The sequence below is a fragment of the Oncorhynchus masou genome, chromosome 22, assembly GCF_036934945.1.
Source record: "Oncorhynchus masou masou isolate Uvic2021 chromosome 22, UVic_Omas_1.1, whole genome shotgun sequence".
Taxonomy (NCBI): domain Eukaryota; kingdom Metazoa; phylum Chordata; class Actinopteri; order Salmoniformes; family Salmonidae; genus Oncorhynchus; species Oncorhynchus masou.
Genome location: NC_088233.1, coordinates 7,607,244 through 7,629,096, shown reverse-complemented (window position 1 = coordinate 7,629,096; position 21,853 = coordinate 7,607,244). Strand labels below are relative to the sequence as shown.

At 45.1% G+C, this 21,853-nt stretch overlaps 1 protein-coding gene across 1 annotated transcript in view; it reads right to left on the bottom strand.

The window, feature by feature from the left end:
• Window positions 1–19,017: 19,017 nt before the first annotated feature.
• The window catches only part of LOC135508951 (pleckstrin homology domain-containing family A member 5-like), a 295,193-nt gene continuing 292,357 nt past the window's right edge, over window positions 19,018–21,853 (bottom strand). The window contains exon 32 of the mRNA XM_064929191.1: window positions 19,018–19,463. Within this exon, the coding sequence (XP_064785263.1) occupies window positions 19,360–19,463 (104 nt within the window). The 3' untranslated portion in view covers window positions 19,018–19,359. The remainder of the gene's footprint in view (window positions 19,464–21,853) is intronic.

Genomic DNA, 21,853 nt, shown 5'->3' with positions numbered 1-21,853 from the left:
AACTAACAATTCCTAATCTACTGTCTTATACACAGTGTAAGGGGAATAAGGGATAAGGGAGAGAGAGTTGGAGATAGGGGGGAGAGAGAGTTAGAGATAGGGGGGAGAGAGAGTTAGAGATAGGGGGGAGAGAGAGTTAGAGATAGGGGGGAGAGAGAGTTAGAGATAGGGGGAGAGCGAGTTAGAGATAGGGGGAGAGCGAGTTAGAGATAGAGACACAGAGAGAGAGAGACACAGAGACACACACAGAGAGACAGACACAGAGAAACAGACACAGAGAGACAGACAGAGACAGACAAAGAGAGAGACACACAGAGAGACACACAGAAAGACAGACAGAGACAGAGACACACAGAGAGACAGACAGAGACAGACAAAGAGAGAGACACACAGAGAGACACACAGAGACAGACAAAGAGAGAGAGACACAGTGAGACACACAGAGAGACACACAGAGAGACACACAGAGAGACAGACACAGAGAGACAGACACAGAGAGAGAGACACAGAGAGACAGACACAGAGAGACAGACACAGAGACAGACAGAGACAGACAGAGAGACACACAGAGAGAGACACACAGAGAGACACACAGAGACAGACAAAGAGAGAGAGACACAGAGAGACAGACACAGAGAAACAGACACACAGAAACAGACACAGAGAGACAGACACAGAGACAGACACAGAGAGACAGACACAGAGAAACAGACACAGAGAGACAGACACAGAGACAGACAGAGACAGACAGAGAGACACACAAAGAGAGAGAGACACACAGAGACAGACAAAGAGAGAGAGACACAGTGAGACACACAGAGAGACACACAGAGAGACACACAGAGAGACAGACACAGAGAAACAGACACAGAAAGACAGACACAGAGAGACAGACACAGAGACAGACAGAGACAGACAGAGAGACACACAGAGAGACACACAAAGAGAGAGACACACAGAGAGACAGACAGAGACAGAGACACACAGAGAGACAGACAGAGACAGAGACACACAGAGAGACAGACAGAGACAGACAAAGAGAGAGACTGAGCAGTTAAAGAGCAGTTAAATTCTATAACCACCTAAAAGGAAGCGATTCCCAAACCTTCCACAACAAAGCCATCACCTACAGAGAGATGAACCTGGAGAAGAGTCCCCTAAGCAAGCTGGTCCTGGGGCTCTGTTCACAAACACACCCTACAGAGCCCCATGACAGTAGCACAATTAGACCCAACCAAATCATGAGAAAACAAAAAGATAATTACTTGACACATTGGAAAGAATTAACAAAAAAACAGAGCAAACTAGAATGCTATTTGGCCCTACACAGAGAGTACACAGCGGCAGAATACCTGACCACTGTGACTGACCCAAAATTAAGGAAAGCTTTGACTATGTACAGACTCAGCGAGCATAGCCTTGCTATTGAGAAAGGCCGCCGTAGGCAGACATGGCTCTCAAGGGAAGACAGGCTATGTGCTCACTGCCCACAAAATAAGGTGGAAACTGAGCTGCACTTCCTAACCTCCTGCCCAATGTATGACCATATTAGAGAGACATATTTCCCTCAGATTACACAGATCCACAAAGAATTCGAAAACAAATCCAATTTTGAAAAACTCCCATATCTACTGGGTGAAATTCCACAGTGTGCCATCAGAGCAGCAAGATTTGTGACCTGTTGCCACGAGAAAAGGGCAACCAGTGAAGAACACGCACCATTGTAAATACAACACATATCTATGCTTATTTATTTTATCTTGTGTCCTTTACCATTTGCACATTGTAAAAACACTGTATATATATATAATATGACATTTGTAATGTCTTTATTGTTTTGAAACTTCTGTATGTGTGATGTCTACTGTTAATTTTTATTGTTTATTTCACTTTATATATTATATACCTTACTTGCTTTGGCAATGTTAACACATGTTTCCCATGCCAATAAAGCCCCTTGAATTGAATTGAATTGACAGACAAAGAGAGATACACACAGAGAGACAGATACACACAGTCATCATTCTGAAGTAAAGTGACTAGGGAAATACACCATAACACATGTCAATGTGAGTCTATCAGACAACCATCTAGTGAACAAGAGGTCTTTATTCTGACAAGCTCAACATGCCAAAATCAAATCAAATTTTATTTGTCACATACACCTGGTTAGCAGATGTTAATGCGAGCGTAGCGAAATGCTTGTGCTTCTAGTTCCGACAATGCAGTAATAACCAACGAGTAATCTAACTAACAATTCCAAAACTACTACCTTATACACACAAGTGTAAAGGGATAAAGAATATGTACATAAAGATATATGAATGAGTGATGGTACAGAGCGGCATAGGCAAGATACAGTAGATGGTTTCGAGTACACTATATACATATGAGATGAGTATGTAAACAAAGTGGCATAGTTTAAAGTGGCTAGTGATACATGTATTACATAAAGATGCAGTAGATGATATAGAGTACAGTATATACGTATACATATGAGATAAATAATGTAGGGTATGTAAACATTATATTAAGTAGCATTGTTTAAAGTGGCTAGTGATATATTTTACATCAATTCCCATTATTAAAGTGTTTGGAGTTGAGTCAGTGTGTTGGCAGCAGCCACTCAATGTTAGTGGTGGCTGTTTAACAGTCTGATGGCCTTGAGATAGAAGCTGTTTTTCAGTCTCGGTACCAGCTTTGATGCACCTGTACTGACCTCGCCTTCTGGATGATAGCGGGGTGAACAGGCAGTGGCTCGGGTGGGTGTTGTCCTTGAGGGCAGGTAGTTTGCCCCCGGTGATGCGTTGTGCAGACCTCACTACCTTCTGGAGAGCCTTACGGTTGAGGGCGGAGCAGTTGCCGTACCAGGCGGTGATACAGCCCGACAGGATGCTCTCGATTGTGCATCTGTAGAAGTTTGTGAGTGCTTTTGGTGACAAGCCAAATTTCTTCAGCCTCCTGAGGTTGAAGAGGCGCTGCTGCACCTTCTTCACCACGCTGTCTGTGTGGGTGGACCAATTCAGTTTGTCTGTGATGTGTATGCCGAGGAACTTAAAACTTACTACCAGACGATGAGGAACAGGTGCAGCTGTGAATATAGTCTGCAATACCACAGGCAGCCCCAGTCTGATATCGTATCCACTAATGGGTCTTTTGACCAATCACATAAGATCTTTTCACATCAGATATTTTTCAACGCTGATCTGATTGGTCAAAATTGGGCTGCCTGTCTAAAGCAACCTATGTAAAGTCTGGAAGCCCGATTGTACTTGAACAGACTGCCTGTGTGTGCAGAGCTGCAACATGTGTGTCACCTGCCGTTGCTGCTGCTAATTGGCCCCTCATACCATTTCAGGGGGTTTTAATTTAATTTAACACATTCGAGCATTTGATTCAAATGCAACGGTCAAGCAAAACAGACTTCCAGCCTGAACGAACAGAACAGAGGCACAGTTGATATTTACAAGATGAAAGTGCACATATTTGTTTCAATCAAAACGACTAAAAGCTAAATGAAGTATGCAATTAGCGGTTTATAAAGACCTGCAGATACACCGAGTGTACAAAATATTAGGAACACCTTCCAAATATTTAGTTGCACCCCACTCATTCGTATCAAGGTACGGTGTCTACTATAGGTCGACTGATTAGGCTTTTTTAACGTCGATACCAATACCGATTATTGGAGGACCAAAAAAAGCCGATACGATTCGATTTTTATATATATATATATATTTGTAATAATGAACACTTATTTTAACTTAATATAGTATATAGATAAAATATTTGTAGTCTAAAATAAATAATGAAACATGTTCAATTTGGTTTAAATAATGCAAAAACAAAGTGTTGGAGAAGAAAGTAAAAGTGCAATATGTGCCATGTAAGAAAGCTAACGTTTCAGTTCCTTGCTCAGAACATGAGAACATATGAAAGCTGGTGGTTCCTTTTAACATGAGTCGTCAATATTCCCAGGAAAGAAGTTTTAGGTTGTAGTTAATATAGGAATTATGACGCGTCGACTATTTCTCTCTCTACCATTTGTATTTCATATACATTTGACTATTGGATGTTCTAATAGGTAGTTTAGTACTTTAGTACTTTAGACCATACAAACGCTCCACACTGCGTGGCCGCGGCCACCCTAATCTGGTGGTCCCAGCGCGCACGACCCACGTGGAGTTCCAGGTCTCCGGTAGCCTCTGGAACTGCCGATCTGCAGCCAACAAGGCAGAGTTCATCTCAGCCTATGCCTCCCTCCAGTCCCTCGACTTCTTGGCACTGACGGAAACATGGATCACCACAGATAACACTGCTACTCCTACTGCTCTCTCTTCGTCCGCCCACGTGTTCTCGCACACCCCGAGAGCTTCTGGTCAGCGGGGTGGTGGCACCGGGATCCTCATCTCTCCCAAGTGGTCATTCTCTCTTTCTCCCCTTACCCATCTGTCTATCGCCTCCTTTGAATTCCATGCTGTCACAGTTACCAGCCCTTTCAAGCTTAACATCCTTATCATTTATCGCCCTCCAGGTTCCCTCGGAGAGTTCATCAATGAGCTTGATGCCTTGATAAGCTCCTTTCCTGAGGACGGCTCACCTCTCACAGTCCTGGGCGACTTTAACCTCCCCACGTCTACCTTTGACTCATTCCTCTCTGCCTCCTTCTTTCCACTCCTCTCCTCTTTTGACCTCACCCTCTCACCTTCCCCCCTACTCACAAGGCAGGCAATACGCTCGACCTCATCTTTACTAGATGCTGTTCTTCCACTAACCTCATTGCAACTCCCCTCCAAGTCTCCGACCACTACCTTGTATCCCTTTCCCTCTCGCTCTCATCCAACACTTCCCACACTGCCCCTACTCGGATGGTATCGCGCCGTCCCAACCTTCGCTCTCTCTCCCCCGCTACTCTCTCCTCTTCCATCCTATCATCTCTTCCCTCTGCTCATACCTTCTCCAACCTATCTCCTGATTCTGCCTCCTCAACCCTCCTCTCTTCTCTTTCTGCATCCTTTGACTCTCTATGTCCCCTATCCTCCAGGCCGGCTCGGTCCTCCCCTCCCGCTCCGTGGCTCGACGACTCATTGGGAGCTCACAGAACAGGGCTCCGGGCAGCCGAGCGGAAATGGAGGAAAACTCGCCTCCCTGCGGACCTGGCATCCTTTCACTCCCTCCTCTCTACATTTTCCTCCTCTGTCTCTGCTGCTAAAGCCACTTTCTACCACTCTAAATTCCAAGCATCTGCCTCTAACCCTAGGAAGCTCTTTGCCACCTTCTCCTCCCTCCTGAATCCTCCTCCCCCCCCCCTCCTCCCTCTCTGCAGATGACTTCGTCAACCATTTTGAAAAGAAGGTCGACGACATCCGATCCTCGTTTGCTAAGTCAAACGACACCGCTGGTTCTGCTCACACTGCCCTACCCTGTGCTCTGACCTCTTTCTTCCCTCTCTCTCCAGATGAAATCTCGCTTCTTGTGACGGCCGGCCGCCCAACAACCTGCCCGCTTGACCCTATCCCCTCCTCTCTTCTCCAGACCATTTCCGGAGACCTTCTCCCTTACCTCACCTCACTCATCAACTCATCCCTGACCGCTGGCTACGTCCCTTCCGTCTTCAAGAGAGCGAGAGTTGCACCCCTTCTGAAAAAACCTACACTCGATCCCTCCGATGTCAACAATTACAGACCAGTATCCCTTCTTTCTTTTCTCTCCAAAACTCTTGAACGTGCCGTCCTTGGCCAGCTCTCCCGCTATCTCTCTCAGAATGACCTTCTTGATCCAAATCAGTCAGGTTTCAAGACTAGTCATTCAACTGAGACTGCTCTTCTCTGTATCACGGAGGCGCTCCGCACTGCTAAAGCTAACTCTCTCTCCTCTGCTCTCATCCTTCTAGACCTATCGGCTGCCTTCGATACTGTGAACCATCAGATCCTCCTCTCCACCCTCTCCGAGTTGGGCATCTCCGGCACTTGTCATCTCCCGTCTGGATTACTGCCCGTTCCATGATCTCGCCATCACGGTTGACAACTCCATTGTGTCCTCCTGCACACTCGCTGTTGGCTGGGCTCCCTGCCTGTGCCATTAAACCCCTACAACTCATCCAGACTCACAGCCGCAGCCCGTCTGGTGTTCAACCTTCCCAAGTTCTCTCACGTCACCCCGCTCCTCCGCTCTCTCCGCTGGCTTCCAGTTGAAGTTCGCATCCGCTACAAGACCATGGTGCTTGCCTACGGAGCTGTGAGGGGAACGGCACCGCAGTACCTCCAGGCTCTGATCAGGCCCTACACCCAAACAAGGGCACTGCATTCATCCACCTCTGGCCTGCTCGCCTCCCTACCACTGAGGAAGTACAGTTCCCGCTCAGCCCAGTCAAAACTGTTTGCTGCTCTGGCCCCCAATGGTGGAACAAACTCCCTCACGACGCCAGGACAGCGGAGTCAATCACCACCTTCCGGAGACACCTGAAACCCCACCTCTTCAAGGAATACCTAGGATAGGATAAGTAATCCTTCACCCCCCCCTTAAATGATTTAGATGCACTATTGTAAAGTGGCTGTTCCACTGGATGTCAGAAGGTGAATTCACCAATTTGTAAGTCGCTCTGGATAAGAGCGTCTGCTAAATGACTTAAATGTAATGTAAATGTATTGCCAGTCTAATCTCAGGAGTTGATAGGCTTGAAGTCATAAACAGCGCTGTGCCTCAAGCATTGCTAGGAGCTGCTGGCAAACGCAGTAAAGTGCTGTTTGAATGAATGCTTACGAGCCTGCTGCTGCCTACCACCGCTCAGACTGCTCTATCAAATATGAAATCATAGACTTAAATACAATAAACACACAGAAATACAAGCCTTATGTCTTTAATATGGTCAAATCCAGAAACTATCATTTCGAAAATAAAACGTTTATTCTTTCAGTGAAATACGGAACCGTTCCATATTTTATCTAATGGGTGGCATCCCTAAGTCTAAATATTGCTGTTACGTTGCACAACCTTCAATGTTATGTCATAATTATGTACAATTCTGGCAAATTAATTACGGTCTTTGTTAGGAAGAAACACATTTCACAACGAGCCAGGCGGCCCAAACTGCTGCATATACCCTGACTCTGCTTGCACTGAAAGCAAGAGAAGTGACACAATTTCCCTAGTCAATATTGCCTGCTAACATGCACTTTTTGTAAATAAATATGCAGGTTTAAAAATATATACTTCTGTGTATTGATTTTAAGAAAGACATTGATGCTTATGGTTAGGTACATTCGTGCAACGATTGTGCTTTTTTTCGTGAATGCGCTTCTGTTAAATCATCCCCCGTTTGGCGAAGTTGAAGTAGGCTGTGATTCGATGATAAATTAACAGGCACCACATTGATTATATGCAATGCAGGACAAACTAGTTAACCTAATAATATCATCAACCACGAGTAGTTAACTAGTGATTATGTGAAGATTGATTGTTTTTTATAAGATAAGTTTAACGCTAGTTTAACCCAGCAGTGATGCAGTTGTTGACTCACTCATACTGGTGCGTCTGGCATCTACTACCATACTCCGGTTCAAAGGCACTTAAATCTTTTATCTTGACCATTCACCCTCTGAATGGAACACATACACAATCCATGTCTCAAGGCATAAAAATCCTTATTTAACCTGTCTCAATAAGGGATAGTAGCTTTCACCTGGTCAGTCTATGTCGTGGAAAGAGCAAGTGTTACTAATGTTTTGTAGCCAACACTCCGCATACGCTTCACAGATCATGAACAAATCCCTTCAGGATGTGATTGTGACGCCGCAGCGGGAAGGAGGGCACCACATCTGCATGGCCACAACGTAGCTGAGCTGATGAAAGCACCAGCAACTAGTTATCGGAAAAATTGTAGCCTCAACTGCAGACACTGTCAGCATTCCTGTGGGCTTATTTGTTTGAGAGCCTGGGGGAAATGAAACAAATTAACACCATGTTCCAAACATTTATCTTGAAATTGTGTAGTTTACCAAGTACCAACCTGTCCTCCGAATCCATCCGGCTGAGTGGCTCTCTGTCCGATGTTGACATCTCTACGCTGGTCCTCCGCTTGTCTCCCACCGCCAGCTCCTCGCGGTCCCCGCCTCTGGGGCTTGTTTTCTCCTGCCCGGACTCCGGAGCATCGTCACAGTAACGGGCGACTTGCTCTCCTCTCGCTGTTCTTCTGGTTTACTTTCCTTCACCGTATCTTTAACTGTCTCGCTATTCTCACCACCGTCCACTAGGCTACTCTGTTTCTCAGGGTCCGAGCAATACTCATCTGTTTTAGCAAGTTTGCATCCCACCGTCTTTTTCTTCATCACCATCATCATCTGCGACCCCTGTTGCTGCTGCGACTGTTGTCGCCGCTGTCAACGGCACCACTTCAGCAGCCTCCTAATCTGCCTCTGCAGCAGGTTTCACATCCACTTCTTCTCCGTCTTGCCCGCATTCCACTACCCTTACTTCCATGTTCAGCAGTGCGTCTACGCTGCTAACACCCGGTTCACCTGAAACGGTATCCGGTTGCTTTTCCCCCTTGGTCTTTTCTGTAAGCGTTTTACTGTTTTCCTCGCTCAATGCGGGAGCTTGCATTTCAGAAGAAGCGGTAGTCATTTTTACTGAACACCAATGACTATTTTCACTAAGCGTGTCCTGCGCGGCGTCATGTCCCACAACTGGAGCGGTATACACGTTGGACAGAAGCGTTGCGGGGCGGGGAAAATAGTAACAATGTATTTTCACTCACTGAAGCGTTCCACGTGTTGGAGAAATCACGGGTTTGCAAACCACTATATATTTTTGTTCACCTTTATTTAACTAGGCAAATCAGTTTCAGAACAAATTCTTCTTTACAATTACGGCCGACCCCGATCAAACCTGGACAACGCTGGGTCAATTGTGCGCCGCACTATGGGACTCCCGACCACGGCCGGTTGTGATACAGCCCGAGATCGTAACCCGAGTCTGTAGTGACGCCTCGAGCACCGCGATGCAACTCATTAGACCGCTGCGTCACTCAGAATCCTAAAATAATCTCGTTTAAAGAAATCAAATCTAAAATGGATTAGAGCCAATGGGGTGATCCCCGATGAACCCACATGGCCTATTGAAAAATGTATATTTGATGGGAACTGTTACAATTGCAAATAGTTACAGAGGGTTACAAATGCCAGTACAGATCCGTGTTTTACTCTGTGACCACATGGCAGTGCTACTGCTTTAGTTTTGAACAGGGACTTCCTTTGGACCTCTGACGTTATCATTCCACAAACGTCAACTACACAATACCGACATTTGTCTCATGGAAATCTATTCCTTTTGCGATTACATTTACGACCTATAATAATCTCTATGATGCATATCATAAAATTCCAGAACCTAGTACCCGATAAAACACTACATAATCTTACCCAGATCATCAGAGTTGCTGAGAGATTCATCCAGATGTTTGTGGAGCATTCTCGATCGCCAGTGTGCTGGAATTATTTTCTTTTCATGAACACTGTCGATTTTTTCTTTCTCAATAAACCTGGAAACACACAATAGGTGTGCAAACTGAATATAACTCTATGAAAAGCACTTAGGCAGGATATATTCAATCCACAACTTTATTAACAGCAACGTTTAGGAGCCATTATAACGTATTTTGGGATGGGGAAATACTATGCTCATTGTCAATAAAACATATTTGCTAGTTTCTAATACGGAGTAGCATCCAGTCCACTCGTTTACAATCACCACACCCCACACATCAATGTGTAAGAACAATAACATTTATTTAACATCATATAAAACAAATGGGATATAAATATTGTAATATCATCAACTCTAAATATAATGTAGTAGTAGCCTGTTATGGATGTATATCCTACACCCTCCAATCCTCTTCTCTCTGTACTGCGTATTACAGTACTGTGGTACAGTCTATACACAAGTGCTGAGCGATTAACCAAAACGTACTTTAAAAAAAAAATAATAATTGACCGACGTCGGTAAAACATGGGCCTATCACAATAAATAAAACGCTAGCGTAGCACTATTTATCATTACATCAGGGGAAGGAAAAATGAGCGAATGAACTTGAAAACGGGGGCTTTACACTCCAAAATGCAACGCGGTTTGACAAGAACACAGGAATTTTTGCCAAGGCAGAGATGCGTGGCCGACACAGAGAAGAGCGAGGACAGCAGTGGCCTGCATAAATGCTGCCCTAATTACAGTCGGCAAATGTCATTAGACTTTGTGGTGTTTTGTTTTAACAGAAGTCTCTTTTCATTCTGGTTATGGTTGTGTTTATGCCACAGCTTAAAGGTGATACATGTTGAGTCATTACGACTAGGCCCATAGAGATCGAATTAAAGGGGATTCTATATGTGGTTCTATGAATAGACCCATAACATGCTTTTGTTTTCGCGCATAGGAGGTCCTGATACGGGAAAACTATTTATTCTACTTTTTAACATTTATTTTTAAGTATGCCCTATTTACTTTTAAGAACTAGAAAAATTGTGATTTTGTCAGACAACAGGCAACAACAGCTCTATAGAGATGAGATGATGACTTGGAATGAAATAATAAAGTCATCAATTAAAACTAATGTAATATACAGAACAATTTAAATATTTTATTAAAGTAAAGTAATGTGAAAAAATAATGGTTAATAAGTGATGAGCAGGAATGGTCAGTCACTACCATCATGGGACTTGTATTGATTGTTTTATTCTGTATTGTTTCAGCCTTCAACCCACATAATGACTAAAACAATTATTGAAAGTGAAATCCAAAACGGATTCCCCCATATAATCTAACCGAACGAAACTCAAAAAGCACTAATCGCTCAGCACTTAATACACAATGTACCGCGGTACAGTTTATACCAGGGGCTGGAACCTAAATTATTTTCCAATCATTTGTTGTGAACAGAACCATTTTTTAAATTTTTGTTCTGTTCCACTGTTCCGACCAGCAAAATAAAATTCTGAACCGGTTCGAACCCCCCAAAAAGTTACGTTTTATATCGTTCCTTTCTGTTCCTTTTTAAACCTCTGAAATCAAAATGTATTTTTTCATTTAAATTACTTCACCAATGGATAGAGGAGCTTGCTATGGAGCAGGCCTGCTACAGAATGTACACTGAACAAAAAATATAAACGCAACATGTAAAGTGTTGGTCCCATGTTTCATGAGCTGAAATAAAAGATACACGAAAATGTCCATACTCACAAAAAATGTATTTGTCTCAAATTTTGTGCACAAATTTGTTTACATGTCTGTTAGTGAGTCTTTATCCTTTTCCAAGATAATCCATTCACCTGACAGGTGTGGCATATCAAGAAGCAGATTAAACAGCATGATGATTACAGAGGTGCACCTTGTGCTGGGGACAATAAAAGGCGAGAGTGCCCCCTGGTGGCAGTGGGGTTATGGTATGGGCATGCATAAACTACATGCAATGAACACAATTGCATTTTATCTATGGCAATTTGAATGCACAAAAATACAGTGACGAGATCCTGAGGCCCATTTTATAAGGTATCTGTGATGCATATATGTATTGCCAGTCATGTGAAATCCATACTTAGGGCCTAATTCATTTATTTAAATTGACTGATTTCCTCATGTGAACTGTAACTCCGTAAAATCAATAAAATTGTTGAATGTCGCGTTTATATTTTTGTTCGGTATAAATGCATTGGACAGACAAAGTGTAGTGTAGGGCGCAACATGCAACTGAAATGTTGCGGGTGAAGAGAGAGCTGGGCATGAAGCCTACAGAGCTTTGGTTTCTGTTAAGGCTGGGTTTCTGGAAAGCACCTGCTAGCTAGCTAACAAGCTTGTGTGTGCAGAGCAGCACCAGAATACAAAAACAACAACATATTTTTGTTGTTAATAAATCCAATATGAAATGTGATAATTATAGTATCCTTAACTAGTATTGAAAAAGTGAATCCCATTGTTCTCTAACAAAAAATATTTCCCCTTTAATTTCTGAATCACGCCTGTAACGTCAGTAGCTACAGTAGATTATGCATATGCATGCTTTGGAGGGAGGGGGGAGGCCAGATAGCCTACACACCGGCAAAGATTTTCAGTTGGCAGGAAGGCAGCAGGAAGACAGCAGGAAGACAGCAGGAAGGCAGACACTGGAATAGGTTTCTGAGTGACAGCTGAGGGCTTTGCATACAGTAGGTGCTTTGTTGCATTTTTTTTTTTTTTTTGTGAAACTGGGAAAAAAATGCCCTGAACATAAAATCATTTTATTAACCGGTTCCCATGCTTTTAAAATGGTTCCGGAACACAATGGTTCTGTTCCGGAACAGAATAGATCACTTTCGTTCTCGGTTCTCGTTCCCTCGAAAAATGTTGTTCTTTTCCAGTTTTTGGTTCTGTTCCCTGAACCGGTTCCAACCCCCGATAAATACACAATGCGTACCACACTATATACACAAACAACTTCATTTTGGTAATTACAGTTTGTACACTAAAACCTGTACCGTGTCCCAAATGACACCCTTTTCCGTTTATAGTGCACTCCTTTTCACCAGGGCCCATAGGGCTATTTAGGGAATAGGGTGCCATGGCCCATAGGGGATGTGGTCAAAAGTAGGGCACTTTATAGGAAGCAGAGTGCCATTTGGGAGACAGCATTAAACAAAACCATCTGCTTATTGCTTTTTACATGTGCTATCCTATCCCTTTGTCTTTCTGTTCCCAGGACACCCCAAAACCAAGTAGTCGTAAAATAGACTTCTAAACACCAAACCTCGGTCTGAAAACACTTTTAAATATATCTCTTCTCTTCTCAGCAATAGAAAAACAAAAACGAAGCATCTCTTTTTTTTTAAAAGCCAAAACATTCACGTGTGTGTCGGCAACAACAGTGTGACAGGGTTTGCGTCCAAAACGGCACCCTGTTCCTTACTACGTAGTGCACTCCTTTTGACCAGAGTCATATAGGCCCTGATACAAAGTAGTGCACTCCTTTTGACCAGAGTCCTATAGGCCCTGATACAAAGTAGTGCACTCCTTTTGACCAGATTCCTATAGGCCCTGATACAAAGTAGTGCACTCCTTTTGACCAGAGTCCTATAGGACCTGATACAAAGTAGTGCACTCCTTTTGACCAGAGTCCTATAGGCCCTGATACAAAGTAGTGCACTCCTTTTGACCAGAGTCCTATAGACCCTGATACAAAGTAGTGCACTCCTTTTGACCAGAGTCCTATAGGCCCTGATACAAAGTAGTGCACTTCTTTTGATACGAGTCCTATAGGACCTGATACAAAGTAGTGCACTCCTTTTGACCAGAGTCCTATAGGCCCTGATACAAAGTAGTGCATTTGACCTCCTATTTTGACTCCTTTTGACCAGTCCTATAGGCCCTGATACAAAGTAGTGCACTCCTTTTGACCAGAGTCCTATAGGCCCTGATACAAAGTAGTGCACTCCTTTTGACCAGAGTGCCTATAGGAGTCCTAGGACCTGGATACAAAGTAGTGCACTCCTTTTGACCAGAGTAGGCCCTATAGGACCTGATACAAAGTAGTGCACTCCTTTTGACCAGAGTCCTATAGGCCCTGATACAAAGTAGTGCACTCCTTTTGACCAGAGTCCTATAGGCCCTGATACAAAGTAGTGCACTCCTTTTGACCAGAGTCCTATAGGCCCTGATACAAAGTAGTGCACTCCTTTTGACCAGAGTCCTATAGGCCCTGATACAAAGTAGTGCACTCCTTTTGACCAGAGTCCTATAGGCCCTGATACAAAGTAGTGCACTCCTTTTGACCAGAGTCCTATAGGCCCTGATACAAAGTAGTGCACTCCTTTTGACCAGAGTCCTATAGGCCCTGATACAAAGTAGTGCACTCCTTTTGACCAGAGTCCTATAGGACCTGATACAAAGTAGTGCACTCCTTTTGACCAGAGTCCTATAGGCCCTGATACAAAGTAGTGCACTCATTTGACCAGATTCCTATAGGCCCTGATACAAAGTAGTGCACTCCTTTTGACCAGAGTTCTATAGGCCCTGATACAAAGTAGTGCACTCCTTTTGACCAGAGTCCTATAGGCCCTGATACAAAGTAGTGCACTCCTTTTGACCAGAGTCCTATAAATCAAGTAGTACTCCTTTTGACCAGAGTCCTAGGCCCTGATACAAAGTTGCACTCCTTTTGACCAGAGTCCTTAGGCCCTGATAAAAGTAGTGCACTGGTTTTGACCAGAGTCCTATAGGCCCTGATACAAAGTAGTGCACTTGTTTTGAACTAAACCTGATATAGTCTACTCCTTTTTTTTAGGCCCTGATACAAAGTAGTGCACTCCTTTTGACCAGAGTCCTATAGGCCCTGATACAAAGTAGTGCACTCCTTTGACCAGAGTCCTGATACAAAGTAGGCAGATCCTATAGGCCCTGATACAAAGTAGTGCACTCCTTTTTGATTCAGGCCTTATAGTGCCCTGATACAAGGCCCTGATACAAAGTAGTGCACTCCTTTTGACCAGAGTCTATAGGCCCTGATACAAAGTAGTGCACTCCTTTTGACCAGAGTCCTATAGGACCTGATACAAAGTAGTTGCAAACTCCTTTTGACCAGAGTCCTATAGGCCCTGATACAAAGTAGTGCACTCCTTTTGACCAGAGTCCTATAGGCCCTGATACAAAGTAGTGCACTCCTTTTGACCAGAGTCCTATAGGCCCTGATACAAAGTAGTGCACTCCTTTTGACCAGAGTCCTATAGGCCCTGATACAAAGTAGTGCACTACATAGGGAATAGGGTGCCATTCAGACGGGGATCCGACGTATAAACATAATTACAACCAACCAGAAAAAATATTACAAATCTCATCCATCCTCCCCCGCAACAATAAAGTGGCACTTTCTTCAAATCTATAAATCAACTATATTTGTCTCTTGTATATTTAGACATATAAAACAGAAATGGTTTTGTACACTGGATTTTGAATTACTAAAATATGCAGTGTTGTGAACTAAAAAATATATCTATTATTATTTTATTTTTATAACTTAAATGAACTGAAATAGTTATAAAACCAAAAGCTGAACTGTGAAAACAGTAATTGGCAATACTGTGTCTGTGTGTGAGGAACATCCGTTTCCCGAGGGAAGGAGGAAGTCATCAGGATTCAGGCCTTATGCTCTGAACACAACCCTAACCGTCAGACAATATTCAATCACAATCATCAACTCCAACTCCAAACTATAGAAATAACGCCAATGGAACTGATTATATTCTAAAAGCAACAGTATCGATGCCTTACTATTGTCTCATTGTTGCAAAGATCAAATGTGATAACATGGAGAGTAGGTGAGGGGGGGAGAAGGGTGATAACATGGAGAGTAGGGGGGAGAAGGGTGATAACATGGAGAGTAGGGGGGGGGGGGTGATAACATGGGAGTAGGGGGGTGATAACATGGAGAGTAGGTGAGGGGGGGAGAAGGGTGATAACATGGAGAGTAGGGGGGGGAGAAGGGTGATAACATGGAGAGGGGGGGGGAAGAAGGGTGATAACATGGAGAGTAGGGGGGGGGAGAAGGGTGATAACATGGAGAGTAGGGGGGGTGATAACATGGAGAGGGGAGGGGGTGATAACATGGAGAGTGAGGGGGGAGAAGGGTGATAACATGGAGAGTGGGGGGTGATAACATGGGGGGAGGGGGTGATAACATGGAGAGTAGGGGGGAGAAGGGTGATAACATGGAGAGTAGGGGGGTGATAACATGGAGAGTAGGGGGGGTGAGGGTGATAACATGGAGAGTAGGGGGGAGAAGGGTGATAACATGGAGAGTAGGGGGGGGGTGGGAGAGTAGGGGGAAGGGTGATAACATGGAGAGTAGGGGGAGGGTGATAACATGGAGAGTAGGTGAGGGGGGGAAGGGTGATAACATGGAGTAGTAGGGGGGAGAAGGGTGATAACATGGAGAGTAGGGGGGGGAAGGGTGATAACATGGAGAGTAGGGGGGGAGAAGGGTGATAACATGGAGTAGGTAGGGGGGAGAAGGGTGATAACATGGAGAGTAGGGGGGAAGGGTGATAACATGGAGAGTAGGGGGGAGAAGGGTGATAACATGGAGAGTAGGGGGGAGAAGGGTGATAACATGGAGAGAGGGGGGAGAAGGGTGGAGAAGGGGGGTGATAACATGGAGAGTAGGGGGAGAAGGGTGATAACATGGAGAGTAGGGGGGAGAAGGGTGATAACATGGGAGTAGGGGTGATAACATGGAGAGTAGGGGGGAGAAGGGTGATAACATGGAGAGTAGGGGGGAGAAGGGTGATAACATGGAGAGTAGGGGGGAGAAGGGTGATAACATGGAGAGTAGGTGGGGGGAGAAGGGTGATAACATGGAGAGTAGGGGGAGAAGGGTGATAACATGGAGAGTAGGGGGGAGAAGGGTGATAACATGGAGAGTAGGGGGGAGAAGGGTGATAACATGGAGAGTAGGTGGGGGGAGAAGGGTGATAACATGGAGAGAGGGTAGGGGGGAGAAGGGTGATAACATGGAGAGTAGGGGGAGAAGGGTGATAACATGGAGAGTAGGGGGGAGAAGGGTGATAACATGGAGAGTAGGGGGGAGAAGGGTGATAACATGGAGTAGTAGGGGGGAGAAGGGTGATAACATGGAGAGTAGGTGAGGGGGGGAGAAGGGTGATAACATGGAGAGTAGGGGGGAGAAGGGTGATAACATGGAGAGTAGGGGGGAGAAGGGTGATAACATGGAGAGTAGGGGGAGAAGGGTGATAACATGGAGTAGGTAGGGGGGAGAAGGGTGATAACATGGAGAGTAGGGGGAGAAGGGTGATAACATGGAGAGTAGGGGGAGAAGGGTGATAACATGGAGAGTAGGGGGGAGAAGGGTGATAACATGGAGAGTAGGGGGGAGAAGGGTGATAACATGGAGAGTAGGGGGGAGAAGGGTGATAACATGGAGAGTAGGGGGGAGAAGGGTGATAACATGGAGAGTAGGTGAGGGGGAGAAGGGTGATAACATGGAGAGTAGAAGGGTGTGGAGAGTAGGGGGAGAAGGGTGATAACATGGAGAGTAGGGGGGGGAGAAGGGTGATAACATGGAGAGTAGGGGGGAGAAGGGTGATAACATGGAGAGTAGGGGGGAAGAAGGGTGATAACATGGAGAGTAGGGGGGAGAAGGGTGATAACATGGAGAGTAGGGGGGAGAAGGGTGATAACATGGAGAGTAGGGGGGAGAAGGGTGATAACATGGAGAGTAGGGGGAGAAGGGTGATAACATGGAGAGTAGGGGGGGGGGAGAAGGGTGATAACATGGAGAGTAGTGAGGGGGAGAAGGGTGATAACATGGAGAGTAGGGGGAGAAGGGTGATAACATGGAGAGTAGGTGGGGGGGAGAAGGGTGATAACATGGAGAGTATGGAGAGGGGGGAGAAGGGTGATAACATGGAGAGTAGGTGGGGGAGAAGGGTGATAACATGGAGAGTAGGGGGGAGAAGGGTGATAACATGGAGAGTAGGGGGGGAGAAGGGTGATAACATGGAGAGTAGGGGGGAGAAGGGTGATAACATGGAGAGTAGAGGGTGGGAGTAGAAGGGTGATAACATGGAGAGTAGGGGGGAGAAGGGTGATAACATGGAGAGTAGGGGGGAGAAGGGTGATAACATGGAGAGTAGGGGGGAGAAGGGTGATAACATGGAGAGTAGGGGGGAGGGGTGATAACATGGAGAGTAGGGGGTATAATTTGAACAGAAGGGTGATAACATGGAGAGTAGGGGGGAGAAGGGTGATAACATGGAGAGTAGGGGGGAAGAAGGGTGATAACATGGAGGAGAGAGGGAGGGAACAGTGGCAGAAGGATGTGATAACATGGAGAACTGGTACATGGGAGAAGGGTGATAACATGGAGAGTGCTGGGGGGAAGAAGGGTGATAACATGGAGAGACAACAGAGGGGAAGAAGGGTGATAACATGGAGAGTGAGAAACATGAGGGAGATGGACAGAGGAGGTGATAACATGGAGAGAACAGACAGGAGAGACTGAACAGAGAGGAGACAGAACAGAGGGGAAGACTGAACAGAGAGAGACTGATAACATGGAGAATAGGGGGGGAGAGGGTGATAACAGGAGGAGTACTGAACAGAGAGGGTGATAACAGAGAGGAGAGACTGAACAGAGAGGAGAGACTGAACAGAGAGGGTGATAACATGGAGGAGTAGGGGAACAGGGGTGATAACATGGAGAGTGAACAGGAGACTGAACAGAGGGTGATAACAGGAGAGAGACTGAACAGAGAGGAGAGACTGAACAGAGAGGAGAGACTGAACAGAGGAGAGACTGAACAGGGTGATAACTGAACAGAGGAGAGACTGAACAGAAGGAGTGATGAACATGGAGAGTAGGGGGGTGATAACATGGGGAGTAGGTGAACAGGGGGTGATAACATGGAGAGACTGAACAGTAGGTGAACAGAAGGAGAGATGAACATGGAGGAGAGGTGAGAGGGGGAACAGAGAGGGGACTGAACAGTGGAGTGATGTTAAAGGGAGGGGATGTGACTGAACAAGATGAACAGAGAGGAGAGACTGAACAGATCAGACTGAACACAGGAGGATGAGACTGAACATGACTGAACAGAGAGGTAGTGAACAGAGGAGATAGAGAGAGGAGAGACTGAACAGAACAGAGCAGACTGCGTGGTCTAGGAGAGACTGAACAGAGGAGAGACTGAACACCAGTCTGTCAGTCCAGTTTGTTGGAGGAGAGTGAACTGGGTGTGAACATGTCCTAGTGAACAGAGAGGACTTGAACGTGGAGAGACTTCATTGAGGCCAAGGCTAAAAAGAGAGGGAAAGAAGAGATTATTTAAAAAGGAGAGAGAGCGAGGAAGAGAGAGTGAGAAAGCATGAGGGAGATGGAGAGAGAGAGAGCAACAGAGAGGAGAGACAACATGGAGACTGAACAGAGGAGAGACTGAACTAGAGGTTTTCTGAACAAAAATGAACAGAGAGGAGAGACTGAACAGAGAGGAGAGACTGAACTGACAGGAGAGACAACAGAGAGGAGACACTGAACAGAGAGGAGAGACTGAACAGAGGAGAGACTGAACAGAGGAGAGACTGAACAGAGGAGAGACTGAACAGAGGAGAGACTGAACAGAGGAGAGACCGAACAGAGAGGAGAGACCGAACAGAGAAGAGAGTGAACAGAGAGGAGAGAGTGAACAGAGAGGAGAGACCGAACAGAGAGGAGAGACCGAACAGAGAGGAGAGACCGAACAGGGAGGAGAGACCGAACAGGGAGGAGAGACCGAACAGGGAGGAGACTCTTACGGGCGTTCCTACACACACTTACTGCTGCCACTACTAGACACAGATGAAGTGGGAGCCGTCAGTGAGCTGTGTGTTAGGAGGTGGAGATGAGGAGGGTTGGGGCTCAGGAGGAGGTGAGGAGGATGACAAGCTGCGCACTGCAAACCACACAGGACGCACACCATGTACATGGACACACACGACGTACAGACACAAGCCGTAAACACACACACACACACACACACACACACACACACACAAAAACACACACAAAAAAAACACACACACACACACACAAAAAAAACACACACACACACAACAAAAACACACACACACACACAAAAACACACACACACACACACACACACACACAAAAACACACACAAAACACACACACACAAAAACACACACACACACACAAACACACACAAACACACATAAACACACACACACACACACACACACACACAGCGGAAAAACAAGTTGTTTACATTACTTCTTTCATTCTTTAAAAAAAAAAGTACAGTGAGTGAATGACAAAACAAGTAAAGCAAATCAATGAGGTAAATCAAATTTGAAAAATTAATACTGTCATGTCATGTTATATCATGTTATGTCATGTTATGTCATGTTATGTCATGTTATGTCATGCGAACAAATATATGTTATATCCGGTGGAATAGAACATTAGTTGAAGAAAAAATGAAGTCACATATGCAGCATGAATTGATTGCATATCATGAACAAAACTGGACAAATTGCTCAACTGTGTTCTTATTCTGCGATCCTGTCCTACGTTGTGTCTGAAGGCCTCGGCAACCAGCTCAAAATCAAATCTTATTGGTCCCATACACATATTTAGCAGATGTTATTGGTCACGTACACATATTATTCTACATTGTAGAATACATCAAAACTACAAAATAACACATATGGAATCATGTAGTAACCAAAAAAGTTAAAGAAATCTAAATATATTTTAGATTTGAGATTAACCACCATTTGCCTTGATGACATTATCGTACACTCTTGGCATTCTCTCAACCAGCTTCATGAGGTAGTCACCTGGAATGAATTTCAATTAACAGGTGTGCCTTGTTAAAAGTTAATTTGTGGATTTTCTTTCCTTCTTAAGACATGAAGGTCAGTCAATGCGGAACTTTCAAGAACTTTGAAAGTTTCTTCAAGTGCAGTTGCAAAAACCATCAAGCGCTATGATGAAACTGGCTCTCTTGAGGACCGCCACAGGAAAGGAAGACCCAGAGTTACCTCTGCTGCAGAGGATACATTTATTAGAGTTAACTGCACCTCAGATTTCAGCCCAAATAAATGCTTCACAGAGTTGAAGTAACAGACTCATCTCAACATCAACTGTTCAGAGGAGACTGCGTGAATCGAATTGCTGTAAAGAAACCTCTACTAAAGGACACAAATAATAAGAAGAGACTTGCTTGGGCCAAGAAACACGAACAATGGACATTAGACCAGTGGAAATCTGTCCTTTGGTTTGATGAGTTCAAATTTGAGATTTGTGGTTCTAACCGCCGTGTCTTTGTGAGACCCAGAGTAGGTGAACAGATGAATGGAGGATCTCCGCATGTGTGGTTCCCACCGTGAAGCATGGAGGAGGTGTGATGGTGTGGGTGTGCTTTGCTGGTGACACTGTCTGTGATTTGTTTAGAATTGAAGGCACACTTAACCAGCATGGCTACCACAGCATTCTGCAGCAATACGCCATCCCATCTGGTTTGCGCTTAGTGGGACTATCATGTTTTTCAACAGGACAATGACCCAACACACCTCCAGGCTGTGTAAGGGCTATTTGACCAAGAATCAGAGTGAGGGACTCCTGGGTGGCGCAGTGGTTAAGGGCGCTGTACTGCAGCGCCAGCTGTGCCATCAGAGACTCTGGGTTCGTCCCAGGCTCTGTCGTAACCAACCGGGAGGACCGTGGGGCGACACACAATTGGTCCAGCGTCCGGGTTTGGGAGGGCTTGGCCGGTAGGGATATCCTCGTGTGCGATGAGACAAACCCTCCCTAACCCGGACGATGCGTCTAGGCCAATTGTGCATTGTGTGGCGGGCCGGGCGCAGTGCGCACTAACCAAGGTTGCCAGGTGCACAGTGTTTCCTCCGACAATCACCTGACCTCAACCCAATTGGGATAAGTTGGACCGCAGAGTGAAGGAAAAGCAGCCAACAAGTGCTCAGCATATGTGGGAACTCCCTCAAGACTGTTAGAAAAGTATTCCAGGTGAAGTTGCTTGACAGAATGCCAAGAGTGTGCAAAGATGTCATCAAGGCAAAGGGTGGCTACTTTGAAGAATCTCAAATACATATATATTTATATACAGTGGGGCAAGAAAGTATTTAGTCTGCCACCAATTGTGCAAGTTCTCCCACTTAAAAAGATGAGAGAGGACTGTAATTGTCATCATAGGTACACTTCAACTATGACAGACAAAATTAGATTTTTTCCCCCAGAAAATCACATTGTAGGATTTTTAATGAATTTATTTGCAAATTATGGTGGAAAATAGGTATTTGG